At 42.0% G+C, this 13,593-nt stretch overlaps 1 protein-coding gene across 2 annotated transcripts in view; it reads left to right on the top strand.

Annotated features, from left to right (window-relative positions):
- Positions 1-7,465: 7,465 nt before the first annotated feature.
- Positions 7,466-13,593, top strand: part of Tmem38b (transmembrane protein 38B) — a 35,791-nt gene continuing 29,663 nt past the window's right edge. Inside the window, exons 1-2 of one of the 2 annotated variants that reach the window (XM_055605405.1) lie at positions 7,602-7,676; positions 7,790-8,120. Coding sequence is in view for 1 of the 2 variants with exons in the window: in XM_055605404.1 (XP_055461379.1) it covers positions 7,565-7,676 (112 nt within the window). In the remaining variant the exon portion in view is untranslated. Of the gene's footprint in view, positions 7,677-7,789; positions 8,121-13,593 lie in introns of both variants that reach the window. The other variant, XM_055605404.1, reaches the window with a different exon arrangement.

Genomic DNA, 13,593 nt, shown 5'->3' on the forward strand with positions numbered 1-13,593 from the left:
GAGATGAGTATGTATCAGGTGAATGAACGCTATAACTAACATTATATTTACCTAAAATAATGGAACTCTGAAAAACTTAAATAGTATTTTTAAAGCTGTATTCCAGTTTAATAAATTGCTTGGGGAGAAAAAAAACTTAGGAATGAACTATTCTTATTTTTATTTATTCACTTATACATTTGTTCACTTACTTAGTTTTAGACAGGGTCTCCCTGTGCAGCCCTTATTAGCCCAGAGTTCACCAGCCTCCTGGGCACTGGGCTCATAGCCGCATTCTTTAAAGATACTTAAAGAACATATAGTAATTGAAGTAGCCCTTGAAATATACATTCTACCCATCTATATGTGATGTTTCTGCTAACTGAACACTGACTTAGCCAGTAGACTGAGGAGATGTGTGATGTATACATACTCTATAAGAAAGCCATACTATTTTGGTCTCAAGCAATGCGGGATGTATTTTTGGTCACTTTTCACATGGACAGCTTATAATGGAATTACTTCCTTCTGTAACTGGTAGGGTCAGAACCCACTTATAGCTTCCCAGGGTCTATTTCTGGACCCCATAGACTCTAATATCCAGTTCTCATAGAAGGAACTTAGGATGTTCATCTGCTTTCATACCACTGCTCCATACGGTGGCTCTGTTTCCTTCTGTTTTGAGGCACAGTAGTTAAGAAGCAGGTGCTGAAGGGCTGGGCATGTAGGTGCTTGCCTTGAATCCCAGCACTCAGAAGTATGTGTGTTTCACAGAATTTCAGGCTGGCCTGATTTAACATAGTGATACCCTGTCTCAAAAGCAAAATAAAAAAAGAAGCAGGTGCTGAAGCCACACATCTTGACTTCTCCATTTGCTCGAGGAATTGCCTGTATGCAGACACCTTTATGGATTCCTATGTAGTGTCCTTTTCAAAGCATCAAGTACTCATTTTGTTCATACAGCTAGTGTGCTAGGTTAATCAAGAGACCTACACAACTTACAGGCATCTGTGGGTACTCAGCCACATAAGTATGGATTTTCCTTCCAACCTTTTCTGTCATATCCATCCTTTGCCCACTTTCTGGAGTGGAAATAAGTTAATTAACTAGTTAATTAATTAATAGCATTCTCCTTAGAACCCTAAAACAAAAGGTGTTACTTCTGCATTCTAAAATGAGAAGCTTGATGTCTATGCAGGACGAATAAAGGTTAACAGCTGGTCCTGTGATCTCCATGACCAACAGTCTCAGCATCGGGGAAACCAAAGGGGAGTTTATGGATGGGGATTCAGAAGGTGGAGCACTTCCGTTCCTACTCCTCTGTGAGGAAGGATGTGCTTCCCCTCCCCCAGCTAATACTCACTCTCTTTAAACAGATAAAGGATTATTTTATCTCACATAAAAGAAAGTCAGAGAGGCATAACTGATATTTGGTTATCTACTATTTTCCATCATGGTCAAAAGATGGCTGCTCAAGGCTGAAGAGAGGCCACTGCAAGGGCATAGGTCTATGTTATCAGGGAGATTGCATTTCCCTTTTTCCTTCATCTACTTTCTCGTCCTTTTGTTATTACTATCGTGTTTTGATTCATGCAGTTTTATAGCAGACCTTTAGGGTGGACAGTATCAGTTTTTCCCCTTTGCTCTTCTTCACTTTGGTTTACAAGCTGATAACAGAATTCCCCTTTCATTTAATTTGCCAATGTTTTAATACTTGCACTTCTTACTGAGAGGCTGGATAAGTCACATTTAATTTTTAATCTAATATGCAGAAGGACATGTTGGATTCATTACACATGGTGTCTGCTATTACTGTAGATGTCAAGAAACCTTGGTCCATGGAGGTCTATGGTCTCAAGAGCAAACACACACATATACCCCGGTGAATGTGATAGCACTGGGGTCCTCCCCCACAGAAGCTGTCAACAATCGAAAACAAACTCAAAGAAAAACACAAACCAAACCTATAGCCAACACTTACCAGCTAGGGTTATTGCTACGAAGAGACACCATGGGCTGGAGAGGTGACTCAGCCTTTAAAGGCTAGGCTCATAACCATAAATATAGGATACACTGTGACCAAGGCAACTCTTATAAAGGATAACATTCAGTCGGGGCTGGCTTACAGTTTCAGAGGTTCAGTCCATTATCACTGTGGTGGGAAGTATGGCAGCACCCAGGCAGACATGGTGTTGGAGATGGAGCTGAGAATTCTACATCTTGATCTGCAGGCAGCACTAGGAGACTGTGTGCCACGTTGGGTATAGTTTGAGCATTTATAAGACCTCAAAGTGTGCCCCACAGTGACTTACTTCTTCCAGCAAGGCCATGCTTCCTAATAGTGTCACTCCTGATGGCCAAGCTTAAACACATGAGTCAGACTATTCAAACCACCACAGGAGTCTTATCCCTTTTCTCAAACTGTGCCCTTCCTCTGCCCACTGAGCATCCTGGTCATAGAGGAATAGAAGCTGGAAGGGGCAGAAGAGAAGCTGGGAGACAGCAGAGTCACCGTACATCTTTCTCCCATTGATTGGGACACATGAGCTCTTGGGAGAGGAAAAGTTCAGAGTTGGATAGAACATTGATACTTTTAACAACAACGGACATTTTTTTTAGTATCTTAAATGAGGAGAAAGCAATGGGTTCTGCTGGATAACGTTTAAAAGATATGACGATGTTACTGATGCTTGCTCAAAGGCCTTCTTGGTTCTCACCTGGCCTTTTCATTGCTACAGTATCAGTCAGTCAAGGAAATCCCTAGTAGCCTTTGAGCGTTCTCCAACAGGAGAAAAAACAGTGCTTACAGTGTACACACATAAGAGGAACTAACGGATGCTACCAGGATAAAAAAAAAAATCTAGTTTGTTACTGATGGCCTTTGCATCCTCTCTCTAGCACTAGTCTAAAGTGAACGGGTTAAAGAGAATGATAATGTGTGCTTGCTACCATGCACTGAAGCCCTGCGTTTGAGCCCCAACACCACAGAAAACCACACATCAAGATTAGAAGTTCAAGGCTATACTCAGCTACATAGTGAGTTTTTGCTATGTGAGGTGCTGTATCACAAAAAGAAAAAAAGAAAGAGGAGAGAGGGAGGGAAGGAGGGAAAAGGAGAGAGAGAGAGAGAATAGGCCATACCTTTTGGGATGTCTGCCTGATGTTCTCTCTCTGTGCCTCTTTCCCCCTTTAAGAGATTGCCTCAGATAGACATCTGTGTCTCACATCTGACTCAGACAATCCCCCCAAGAGTATATTAACTAGGGGAAGATATATTCCCCATTCCAGGCAGGCTGTGTCTCCTAGCAATGTTAAATGGAGGGAGAGGGGTGCAGGCTGAGGGATTTTGGCACTGAGCATGGTCAGTAGCTGAGAGAATGGTCTGACTCTCTGCTATTGTAGGGCTTAGAAGTGCCCTGCTTTGTTTTGGGAGTGGGTGGGGGGCATCTGTACTTCACGGGATTTGTAACTTCCTCATTTTGCTTAAGCTTCCCAGAATAACTTATTATTTGTACTGAAAATTTCTTAAAATTTTAATTTCATTTTATGTATTATTACCATCATCATTTACTACAACTACTATTAGTTTTAGTCAAAGTTCCATTGCTGTGGAGAAACACCACAACTATGGCAACTCTTATAAAGGAAAACATTTAATTGGGGCTGGCTTACCGTTTCAGAGTTCAGACCATTATTGCCATGGTGGGAAGCACGGCAGCCTGCAGGCTGATAAGGTGTGGGAGAGGTAGCTGAGCGTTCTACATCTTTATCCACAGGCAGCAGGAAGAGAGAGCAACATGGGGCCTACCTTGAGCATCCGAAGCCTCAAAGCCCACCCCCAGTGACACACTTCCTCAAACAAGGCCACCCCATACTCTATGAAGGCCACACCTTCTAGTAGTGCCACACCCTATGAGCCTACAGGGGGCAGTTTTCATTCAAACCAGTACATCATCATCACCACCACCACCACTACCACCATCATCATCATCACTATTATTATTATTATTATTATATGTGGGGGGCATGTACACACAGGTGGATGCTTGCCAAGGCAGCCAATGAGGTCAGAGGACAACTTCCTGGAGGAGTTGATTCTTTTCGGTTGCTGTAGGTTTGGAGATTGAATTCAGGTCATAAGGCTTGTATAGCAAGAACCCTCACTCACTGAGCCAAATGTTTTCCTTTTCTTTCAGTGTCTAGGTCTTCTTCCCAATGGTCCTTATCGCTCTTGACCAGAGACAGACTGCTACAAGTGTCATGAACCACAGAGAAGCTGCATTGGTGACTGGCAGGTTATCTTTGGTGAAAAGTAGATACTTCCTTTGGTGACCTTAGGTTTTTATTTAGCAAGTTTGTACTTAGAGAATATTTTTAGCCTACTAGTTTATATTTACTGGAAGTATGAATGATACTGATACTTAGAGGAAGAGGTTTTCATTTCAAGTGTATGAAATAAGGAACAAGGTCATATTTCTCCAGATATAATGCTGAAGGTGTCCTTACCGAATACATGCCGAGCAGAGTTAGGTAGATTTTCAGACTGCTTTAATCACAGAAGCCTTGTGAACCAGAGCTTCACTGTGCTGATTGGATGTGGTAGGTGTTTTGAGTGTGATCAGCATCCTCTAGTTAATCCTCCTTTATAATTCTGATCATTAAAAAGGTTAACTTCAAGTCAATGCTGTGATGCTACACGCCTTTAATCCCAGGACTTGGGAGGCAGAGGCAGGTCGATCTCTGAATCTGAGGCCAGCCTTGTTATAGTGTAACAGCCAGGGATACACAGAAAAACTCTGTCTCAACCCCTACAAAAGGCTAAATTTAAAGTACATGTGTTTTATTTGTCATATCTTATGGTAATATAATGTGATGCAGAGCAGCTTTGAAGTGACTATTAAAATAACTTTAGGTGGGGTGGTGAGATGGCTCAAGTGGGACAAGGCATTAGTCACCAAGCCTGAGGACCCGAGTTCAATACCTGGGAGACCCACCTGGTGGAAGGAGAGATCTGACTTCCATTAAGTTGTTCTTGAACCTCCATATGTATGCCGAGTCACATATACTTACACACACACATAACTTCCACACACATAATAAATAACTGTAATTAAATTTAAAAAACTTTAGACAAAAATGCCTATCCAGCATAGTAAAGTTTAGAAGTGCAATTGGTCCCTTTAATATGAATATTCCTTTTCTTGTGCTCTTCATGGTTCTTAAAAAATTGTTAGTATGCATTTCTCAAAGTGAAAGGCATGCCACTCAGTGGCTAGGAAGCAGCATTGCAGGAGAGAAAGGAAAATGCCATTTGTGATGCTGAGAATTAAGACATTGAGCCAAGGAGAAGTACGACCAAGCTGAGACCAAGAGGGGTTATGAGAGCAGTTCAAGAATTAACCTTCTGGTTAATTTTATGGCATGACCACATTGTTTGTATTAATGGAGGCACATTCTGCCAGAGCGCCTTTATTCATTCACCAGCGTAGCTCTGGACTGTGCATGATTTTGTAATCCTCCCCACCCTGGGGACATTTCGAAATATCTGGAGATATTTTGATTATTACAACTGGTGTGTGTGTGCGCGCATGCATGTGCGCACACCAGGGACACTGTTAAATATGTACTATCTTACAATGCCTAGGGCAGTCCCAAATAAAAAAGGAATTTCTCGGTTCAAATACCAATGGTGCTACTGTTGAGAAACTTGGTTTAGAAAATACCAGTTTTACATGTTTCTGAACTAATAAATGCTTCGAAGAACTTGAGTCAAAGTTCCTTAAATGCTAACTGATTAGCTCAGTTTTGTTTCTAAGGTATAGACTTTGGATTTGTTTTATCAGCAACTTTTATAAGTCACATTCAGATGTCAGAAAGGCCTGAATGCTCCGAGACAAACTTTCCCAAATCTTGCCTTTCTTCTTTCCTCTTTCAAATCTTCCCTCCTTTCATTCCCTGTTCTCCTCAACTGTGCAGCATTTCATTAGACTAAATACTCTATGTACTGACCAGAAGCAAATACAATAGGTGCATACAAAATCTGGATAGGGCTTTTAGTGTGTGATATTACTAATTCATTTATTTTAGATTTTAAAAACATTGTCTTTAGACACTATGCAGAGGTAACCAAGCTTACTTTTACATTTGTGTGGTGAATCAAATATCAGGGAACCTTTAATATCTATGAAAAGAACTAATAAAACCTTGAGTGTGTCTTATTTTTTTATTTTTATAACAAAGTATGTGAGAGGTTAAAAATGTTTCTCTATAGATGGTATCTGCTTAGAAAAGCAGACCTGGATTTAATCTACTTGTTAAAAAACAAGGTCACTGTTTCTTGACAGGTTATAAAATGCAGAAAGTTGCTACCATTTCCTTACATTTTTAAGCCTGGCATTAAAAGCCTGTTTTAAGCCTGGCAACAGTGCCTCTGACACCCAGTAAAATAAATGCTTGGTTCAAAGAATGTATGCAAATAACCTTTGCTAAATGAGTTAACATCAAAGGTGTAGTTCAGGAGAAAAAGGCGTTTGCCCTCTACAGCAATAGAGCAGTCATCTGCTCCTCCTTCAGTAGCGTGTATGTTTACTTATTCCAAGTAACAGCATGGTCTGTTGACATGTCAAATAAAAATGCCCTAAAGTCACTTTTGTTTTCTCACTAGACTTACTTCTTTATCTTTGTTTCTAGTTCTTTTTGCAAACAACTTTCTCAAATTGCTCCTTTTCTTGTTTTTAAAACCTGGCTCTTTTTGGTGTCTTTACAGATGGAGTTTGCCTGCATCTTACTCTGCTTGGACAGTCTTCATTTTTTCTTGTCCTTAAGAGCCACCTGCAACAGTACCTTTTGTCTTGGACCAGTGAGTACATTCTGATTTCCCTTGTCTCTTCCCATAAATCTTTGGTGCTGGATTGCAGCTTCAGGGTCCTGCCCATCTTCTTCATCTGAACAACGAATTTAGCACAATGGTATGGCTTTTGGTAAACAAATTTGAGCATAGTGCTGGGATTGATGAAGAGCTTAAACCGCCTGGTTTTATTGTGAAAGGCTTATTTCTTTTCCAACTTCATTTCTCAGTTTGTAGCCAAACTACCTCCTAGCATTTATAGACTAGCTCTTAATACCTTCTGCATTTCCCAGCAATAGTCTTTCCTAACTAAGCATCCATACCTTTTATGCTTTGTACAATTCTGTGGGTCCTTTAAAAATAAAAAAAAAGGTCCCTCTGGACAAATTCAAGTTTAATGAGACTGTGAATAAATCACTACTGTTTTATTCTTCATATCTTCAGTATGTGAGTTAAATTGTGGTTGCTTAAAAAAAGACGAATGGCACCATCACATGTTATACCTTTATTTGGAGAACCACGGCCAACCCCTACCCAAGGCCCACAACCCGCGGGCTCCGCCTCTGGTTCCGGCTCAGGCCCCGCCCCCGCCCCAGACCCCGCCCCTCGGCGGCCCCCCCTGGGCGCCAGGGCGCACGCGCCGGACTGGAGCTGGCGCGGCCGTCCCCTCCCCCACCCGGGCCGCCGGAGGGGAACCGGCAGCCGCGGCTGCTCGGGCCGGCGGGGTCGGTAGTCGTCATGGAGTACCCGTGGAACGAACTGACCCTGGCCTTCTCCCGCACGTCCATGTTCCCCTTTTTTGACATCGCCCACTACCTGGTATCGGTGATGGCGCTGAAGCAGCGGCCAGGTGAGTGAAGGGTCCGGACGCGCGCCGGGTTCCGCGTCCTCCCCGGCGGGGCGGCCGAGGGCAGGGTCCCCCGGGTCCCACCCCTCGGTACCGAGCACCCCACTCTGACCTAGCCTTAGGAAACTGGTGCAGCCCTCTGAACAGGACGTGTCAGCTGGGACCCCGGACCTCGCTCGCGTGTTGAGCCGGGAGACTCACCGGAGACGCGGTACAGCTAACAGTCACTTGGCACTTCACCATCTGTGAAACGCGCGGGGCGGGATGTGGTTCTCACCACACCGAGGCCCGCGAGCCGTGTGACCGAAGAGCAGAGTGTGCCCTCCTGTCCCCCACGCGGACCGTGTGGCTTTGCTGTTGTTGTTATTTCCATTATTTTTCCGAGTCTCCGTCCTTGAGATCCGGCGTTTCACTGCCTTCTACCGGCTGCCTTTCCCTGTCCCTCAGGTGAGGCGTGAAGGCGGGAGGCCGATTTGATTGGCCCACCTCTTGCGGAGCGCTGGTTTTCGATAGCCTTGACTCTCCTGTGTTTCTGAGACTGTGAGTCTAGCTCCCTGAAGGGCCGCCCTTCTGCAGGGGATATTGTTCCTCTGATGGGAGACAACTGCAGTTTGTTTCCACTCCGCACCTTCTCGGGGTGTGGCTCACTTTTTATTTATTTCCTCGGCACACACTCTAAACTTAGTTATTTCCATAATGATGGTAGTCAGCGGTTGTTCATCATCTCGTTGCCTTTATGAGCGTGCAGTGAAGCTTCCCAGTGGCTGTGTTGTAAGAGACGACTGAATCAAATGATGGATCCAGCCAACCATTTCTGTTTGAAGCTGGACATTAAGGAGATCTGCAGTGTACCTTTTCCCACGAAATGGTTTTTACTTTGGATAATACGGTTATTTTAGTAAAGAACACATTATTTATCTTAATATTTAGTGGACTTTTAAAACCCATATGTTAAAACTTAAAAAAAAAAACAAAACTGTACACTTAGCTGAATGTAAACAAAAACCCTAGGCCCATTGTTACTGTTACTGGAGATGGGTGCTTGGGAAATGCTCTCCCACCGATTGTAGCCCCAGGCCAAGGAATTTTTAAAATCATCTTTTTAAACGTATGACTTACGTAAGTATATTTAATTAAAAAAAATCACAGTTACATGATTTTGGATAAAAACACTAATAGACCTATGATCATGATCAAAATTTAAAGTATTTTTCTTGTCGACTCCAAGTCCCCTTTGCCCTTTAGTGATCTCTTCTCCAAACCGTGGTAACCCATTCGTGCTCTGTATAAATTTTAGGGGTCTATAGAGGTCCAAACTTTGAGAATCACTTGAATAATTGAATGTTAATTAACATGTTTTACTCCCAGTTCAGTAAATGAAAGCATTCATAGGAGAATGCCTACATAAGCAGGGAGTGTGTCAGAGTACCTATTAACTTTAACAGTAGTAATTATTTTCAGTCATAGAAAGCAGTTTTCATTTGCATTTTTCATGGTTATTAGTGTGTGTGCTTCCTTGGTTTATTGGCCATTTGATTTAATTCCTGTAACTGCCTAATTATCTTTTGCCTGTTTATCAGGATGTAGATTGTTGTTTTATTTTATTGATTCTTTTCATGCATCATGGACATTCTAAGTGTTAAAACTTTTTATTTTACTTATTTATTTTTTTCTTTGCTCATTAAATTTTAGCTTTTAGTGCAGAAGTTTAAATTTTGTGGTTGAAACTATTTACTTTTTTTTTTTTTTTTTTAAACAGACGTCTGTTTTTACAGATTCCCTTTATGACTTTTAGGATTTATATATTGTTTCAGGAAGGTTGGTCTCTTGGTGAGGATTATAGAAATACTGACTTATGCTCTTTTAAAAATATTTTTATTTTTGTTAACTTTAATGTGTGTGTGTCCGTGCGCGTGTGCGCATATGAGTACAGGTGCTTTCAGAGGTCAGATTTCCTTGGGGCTGGAGTTATGCTAGAGTTACAAGTGTTTCTGAGTCATGCATTGAGCATGCTGGAAACTAAATCAGGTCCTCTGTAAGAGTAGTAAGTGCCTTTACTCATTGAACCAAATCTCCAACTCCTTATTTATGTTTTTTTAATTTTTTAATTTTTAGACTTTTGCACTAAGAGACAAAGCTAAGCCTATGGTAACAAAGGAAGCTTTTGGGGCTGGAGAGGTGGCTTAGTGGGTAAGAAAGTTTGTTGCACAAGCCTGAGGACTTTAGACCAAATCCCTAGGACCTATGTAAAAAGCTGAGCCCAGGTGAGTTTGTAACCTCAGCTCTGTGGGGCCTGGGGAGACAGGAGGATTGCTGGGGCTTGCTGACTGCTCACCTAGCTTCAGGATCAGTGACGGACCCTGTCTGGAAGGAATAAGATAGAATGTGGTAGAGTGGGGCACGTGATATTTTCTTCCGGTTTCCATTAATGTGTGTACACAGGCACATGCACACACACACACACACACACACACACAAACACACACACACTTTTTAATCTCTGAAACAGTTTTGTGGTAGATGGATATTTCTTTCTTTCTTTTTCTTTTTTTTTTTTTTTTAATATAGGGTTTCTTTTCATGAAAGCCCTAGCTGTCCTGAACATCTTTTTGTAGACCAGCCTGGCCTGGAACTCACAGAGATTTACTTTCCGCTACCTCCTGGGGTGCTGGGATTAAAAGCATGTGCCACCATGCCTGGTTTAGATGGATGTTTTGCTCTTTGAATCTCTGTGAAATTACTACAAAGAGCACTTGGAACTCAGTGATCGTGGCTGAATGGCTAGCTAACTGATTGGGCGTGCTCTGTTACAGAGACCATGCTTCTGCCTGGCCCTTTGCAGGCCCCTAGTATTTACTTGCTTTCTTCAGCCTTGCATTTCTTTTGGGAGTTACTGAAATTCTTTCCCAAAAATTCTCTTTGTCTTAAGTTTGTCACATTTCTTTTTCTAGCCTCCAGATGAGACACAGTGCTGGTACAGAGTGAACAGCAGTTTGGCCTTACTCCTGAGGATGCTTCTAAAGTATAATGAGATGTTTTCTTTTCTTTTTTAATTTATTTTATTTAATGTATATGATTGCTCTATCTGCATGTACACCTGTGTGCCAGAAGAGGGCAACAGATCCTAGTATAGATGGCTGTGAGCCATCATGTGGTTGCTGGGAACTGAACTCAGGACCTCTTGAAGAGCAGATGGTGCTCTGAGCCTCCGAGCCGTGTCTCCAGCCCGAAGTGTGATGTTTTCCGCAGGTTTTCTGAGGCATATTCTAAGGAAGCATTGTTGTATTTGTTAGCTTCCTAGGTAGGCTGCCCCTCTGTGTTTACCACCCAGAGAGAGGTAAAAATTTTACCAAGTTTTTTTTTTTTTTTTTTTTTTTTTAAATCAGAAATTTATTGACCAAGGATGGGTGAGTAATGTCTGTAAGCCTAGTACTTGGGAGACATAGGCAGAAGGACTGGAGAAAGTTCAAGGTGAGCCTGGGCTGCATAGCAAGACCCTGTTTCAGATTCAAAACAGAACATACCTATTGAGATAAATAATCACATGTATTGCCTTTCCTGTGGAAATGTAATATAGATTACATGAATATAATTTTAAAAATTATGAATCATCCTTATATTTTTGGAACAAACTTTCACTTGCTTTATGAGTTAGTTCAGTGTATTTGGGATTTGACTTGTTAGTACTTGATCTAAACTTTTTTCATTCATGTTTAGGATTGGTGTTTTCAAATTAGACTATTTTGTTGTCCTGTTCATTTCTAGTTTGGGTCGTAAGGTTCTGTTTTTTGTTTTTTTGTTTTTTTTATAAAATAGGTTTAGGTCAAGATGATTTATATAATAGGCATTGCCTGTTTTTAGATATTTAGTAGACTTCAGTTGTGAAGTCTAGGAATCTCTATTTCTTTTTATTTTCGTTTTTTGTTTGTTATCTTTCCGTTTTCCCCATAGGATTTCATTTTGTAGCCCTGACTGTCTTGGAACTCACTCTGTAGATCAGGCTACCCTCAAACTCACAGAGATCCAGCTGCCTCTGCCTCCTGAGTGCTAGGATTAAAGGTGTGTGCCCCCCCCCCCCCCCCGCTTTGGTACATTCTAATGGATAGATGTTTCCTTTTCTCATCAGTTGTAAATTGCCTGGTAATTTACCCTTCTCTGAGGAGTCACCTGTTTTCTTTAGATTAAGTCTATCAGAGCAGATGTGTATGTCTCTAGGTCTTTTGCTAGTTTAGCCCTTATGTTGGTACGTGTGCGGTGTATGTATGTGTTCATAGACATGTGTACATCCATGCATGTAGGTGCTAGTGCATGAGTAGGCTAAGGTTGATGTTGGATATCTTCCTTGATCCCTGTCCATTCTAGTTGAGACAGGTTTTCTCACTGAACCTGCAGCTCACTGGTTGTCTGGCTGGCCAGCCTCTGGGTTCTAGAGATCTGCCCTTCTCTGCTCACCATGTGCTGGGCTATGGGTGTGTGCATTGCTGCTCCCAGATCTCTGGGTACTAGGGATCTGAACTCAGGCCTTCATGCTTACACGAAGCACTTCCCCACTGGAAACATCTCCCCACCCCACCTCACCTCATTCTAGTTGTTTAGTCTTAAATGTTTCTTTGAGTTTTGTGGATCATTCTTATGTTCTCATGTATCTTCTCTCTTTTCATTTTGATTAAAATCTATTTTCCCAAACTCTGTCAGTAGATAGAGCTTGTGTTCTCTGTCGTGTGGTCAGCATTTCTTTTTTCGTAGTTTAGAACTGGTAAGTGTATGTCTCATCCAAAGTTTAAGTAGGTCATCACTTAGTATATCCAAGCTTTACTAATTGACAGTACTTTTGTGATGGTCAAGGAAAACTCCATTTTGTGCTAGGCACCCATGTTAGTAGCCATTTGTCTCTGACCTATTTTAAATTCTGATAGATAACTTCCCAGCAACCCTGACTCCTTACCTCCTCCCCAGAATTGTGTAACTGTTGTTAAATGATTAACTGTTTGCTCTGGCTTCTGTAAAGTTGATTATTGCTGTGTGGAGAGGGAGTAAGACAGTTTCTCACTGATCTGTAAATTCCACAGAAAGGAAGTGTTTGTGGATTTTGCCTTTAAAAGCCCTTTCTTCATCTGCTTCTGAGTGGCAAGTCTCTGAATGTGGTTAGAGACTGCAGCCCTGCTACTAGTTTTGATAAATTTGGCTAATTATAATCAGAATTGAATCTTGTGGTCTTTTCCAGATGGTCTCGAACTCTATAACACTCTCAGTCCCTAATGACTAGTTCTATAGAGCTCCAGAACCCACAGTGCAGTAAAGTTACAGTGCATGCATGTGCAAATAGCAGTTCTTCCCCCTCAAACAAGAGGGCCCTAGGAAGTCAAGGCTAGCTTGAGTTTTACACTGAGTTTAAGGCTAACCAGGCAACAAGAGGCTCTGTCTTAACAGCCCTCTCCCCCTAGCAAACTCTGAAAACAGCTTATCTCCGTAACATTCGAGGATTATTAGGTAGGCATTGCCTTTCTGTTCAATCTAGCCACTAAAATAATTCACACTATTTTAAAACAACACTTACTATCATTAGAATACATTTAGCAGAACACACACACACACACACACACACACACACACACACACTCTCATCTTTTAACAATGTGTGCTGTAAAAATGAGCTCTGCATCTGGACATTGGCAGCAAATGCAGAAAACAACACCACTTGGTTTTGCGATGCAGGGCAAATGGGTGGTTTTAATTCTGTCACCGTAGTTCTTTCCAGCTTGACCATCTCCCTCCAGAGGAAGATATGACAGGCTCCTGTTAGTGTGTGGCTGGCAGATGTTAAGTTCCATTTCACACTCACAGTGACAGCTGCTTGCAGCCCACACCTCAGGCAGACCTCCAACCTGCTCAGAGATGGCTCAGGGGCAGCCGGGAGCTG

This window comes from Psammomys obesus, unplaced genomic scaffold (genome assembly GCF_907164565.1).
Source record: "Psammomys obesus unplaced genomic scaffold, mPsaObe1.curated_primary_1811, whole genome shotgun sequence".
NCBI lineage: Eukaryota > Metazoa > Chordata > Mammalia > Rodentia > Muridae > Psammomys > Psammomys obesus.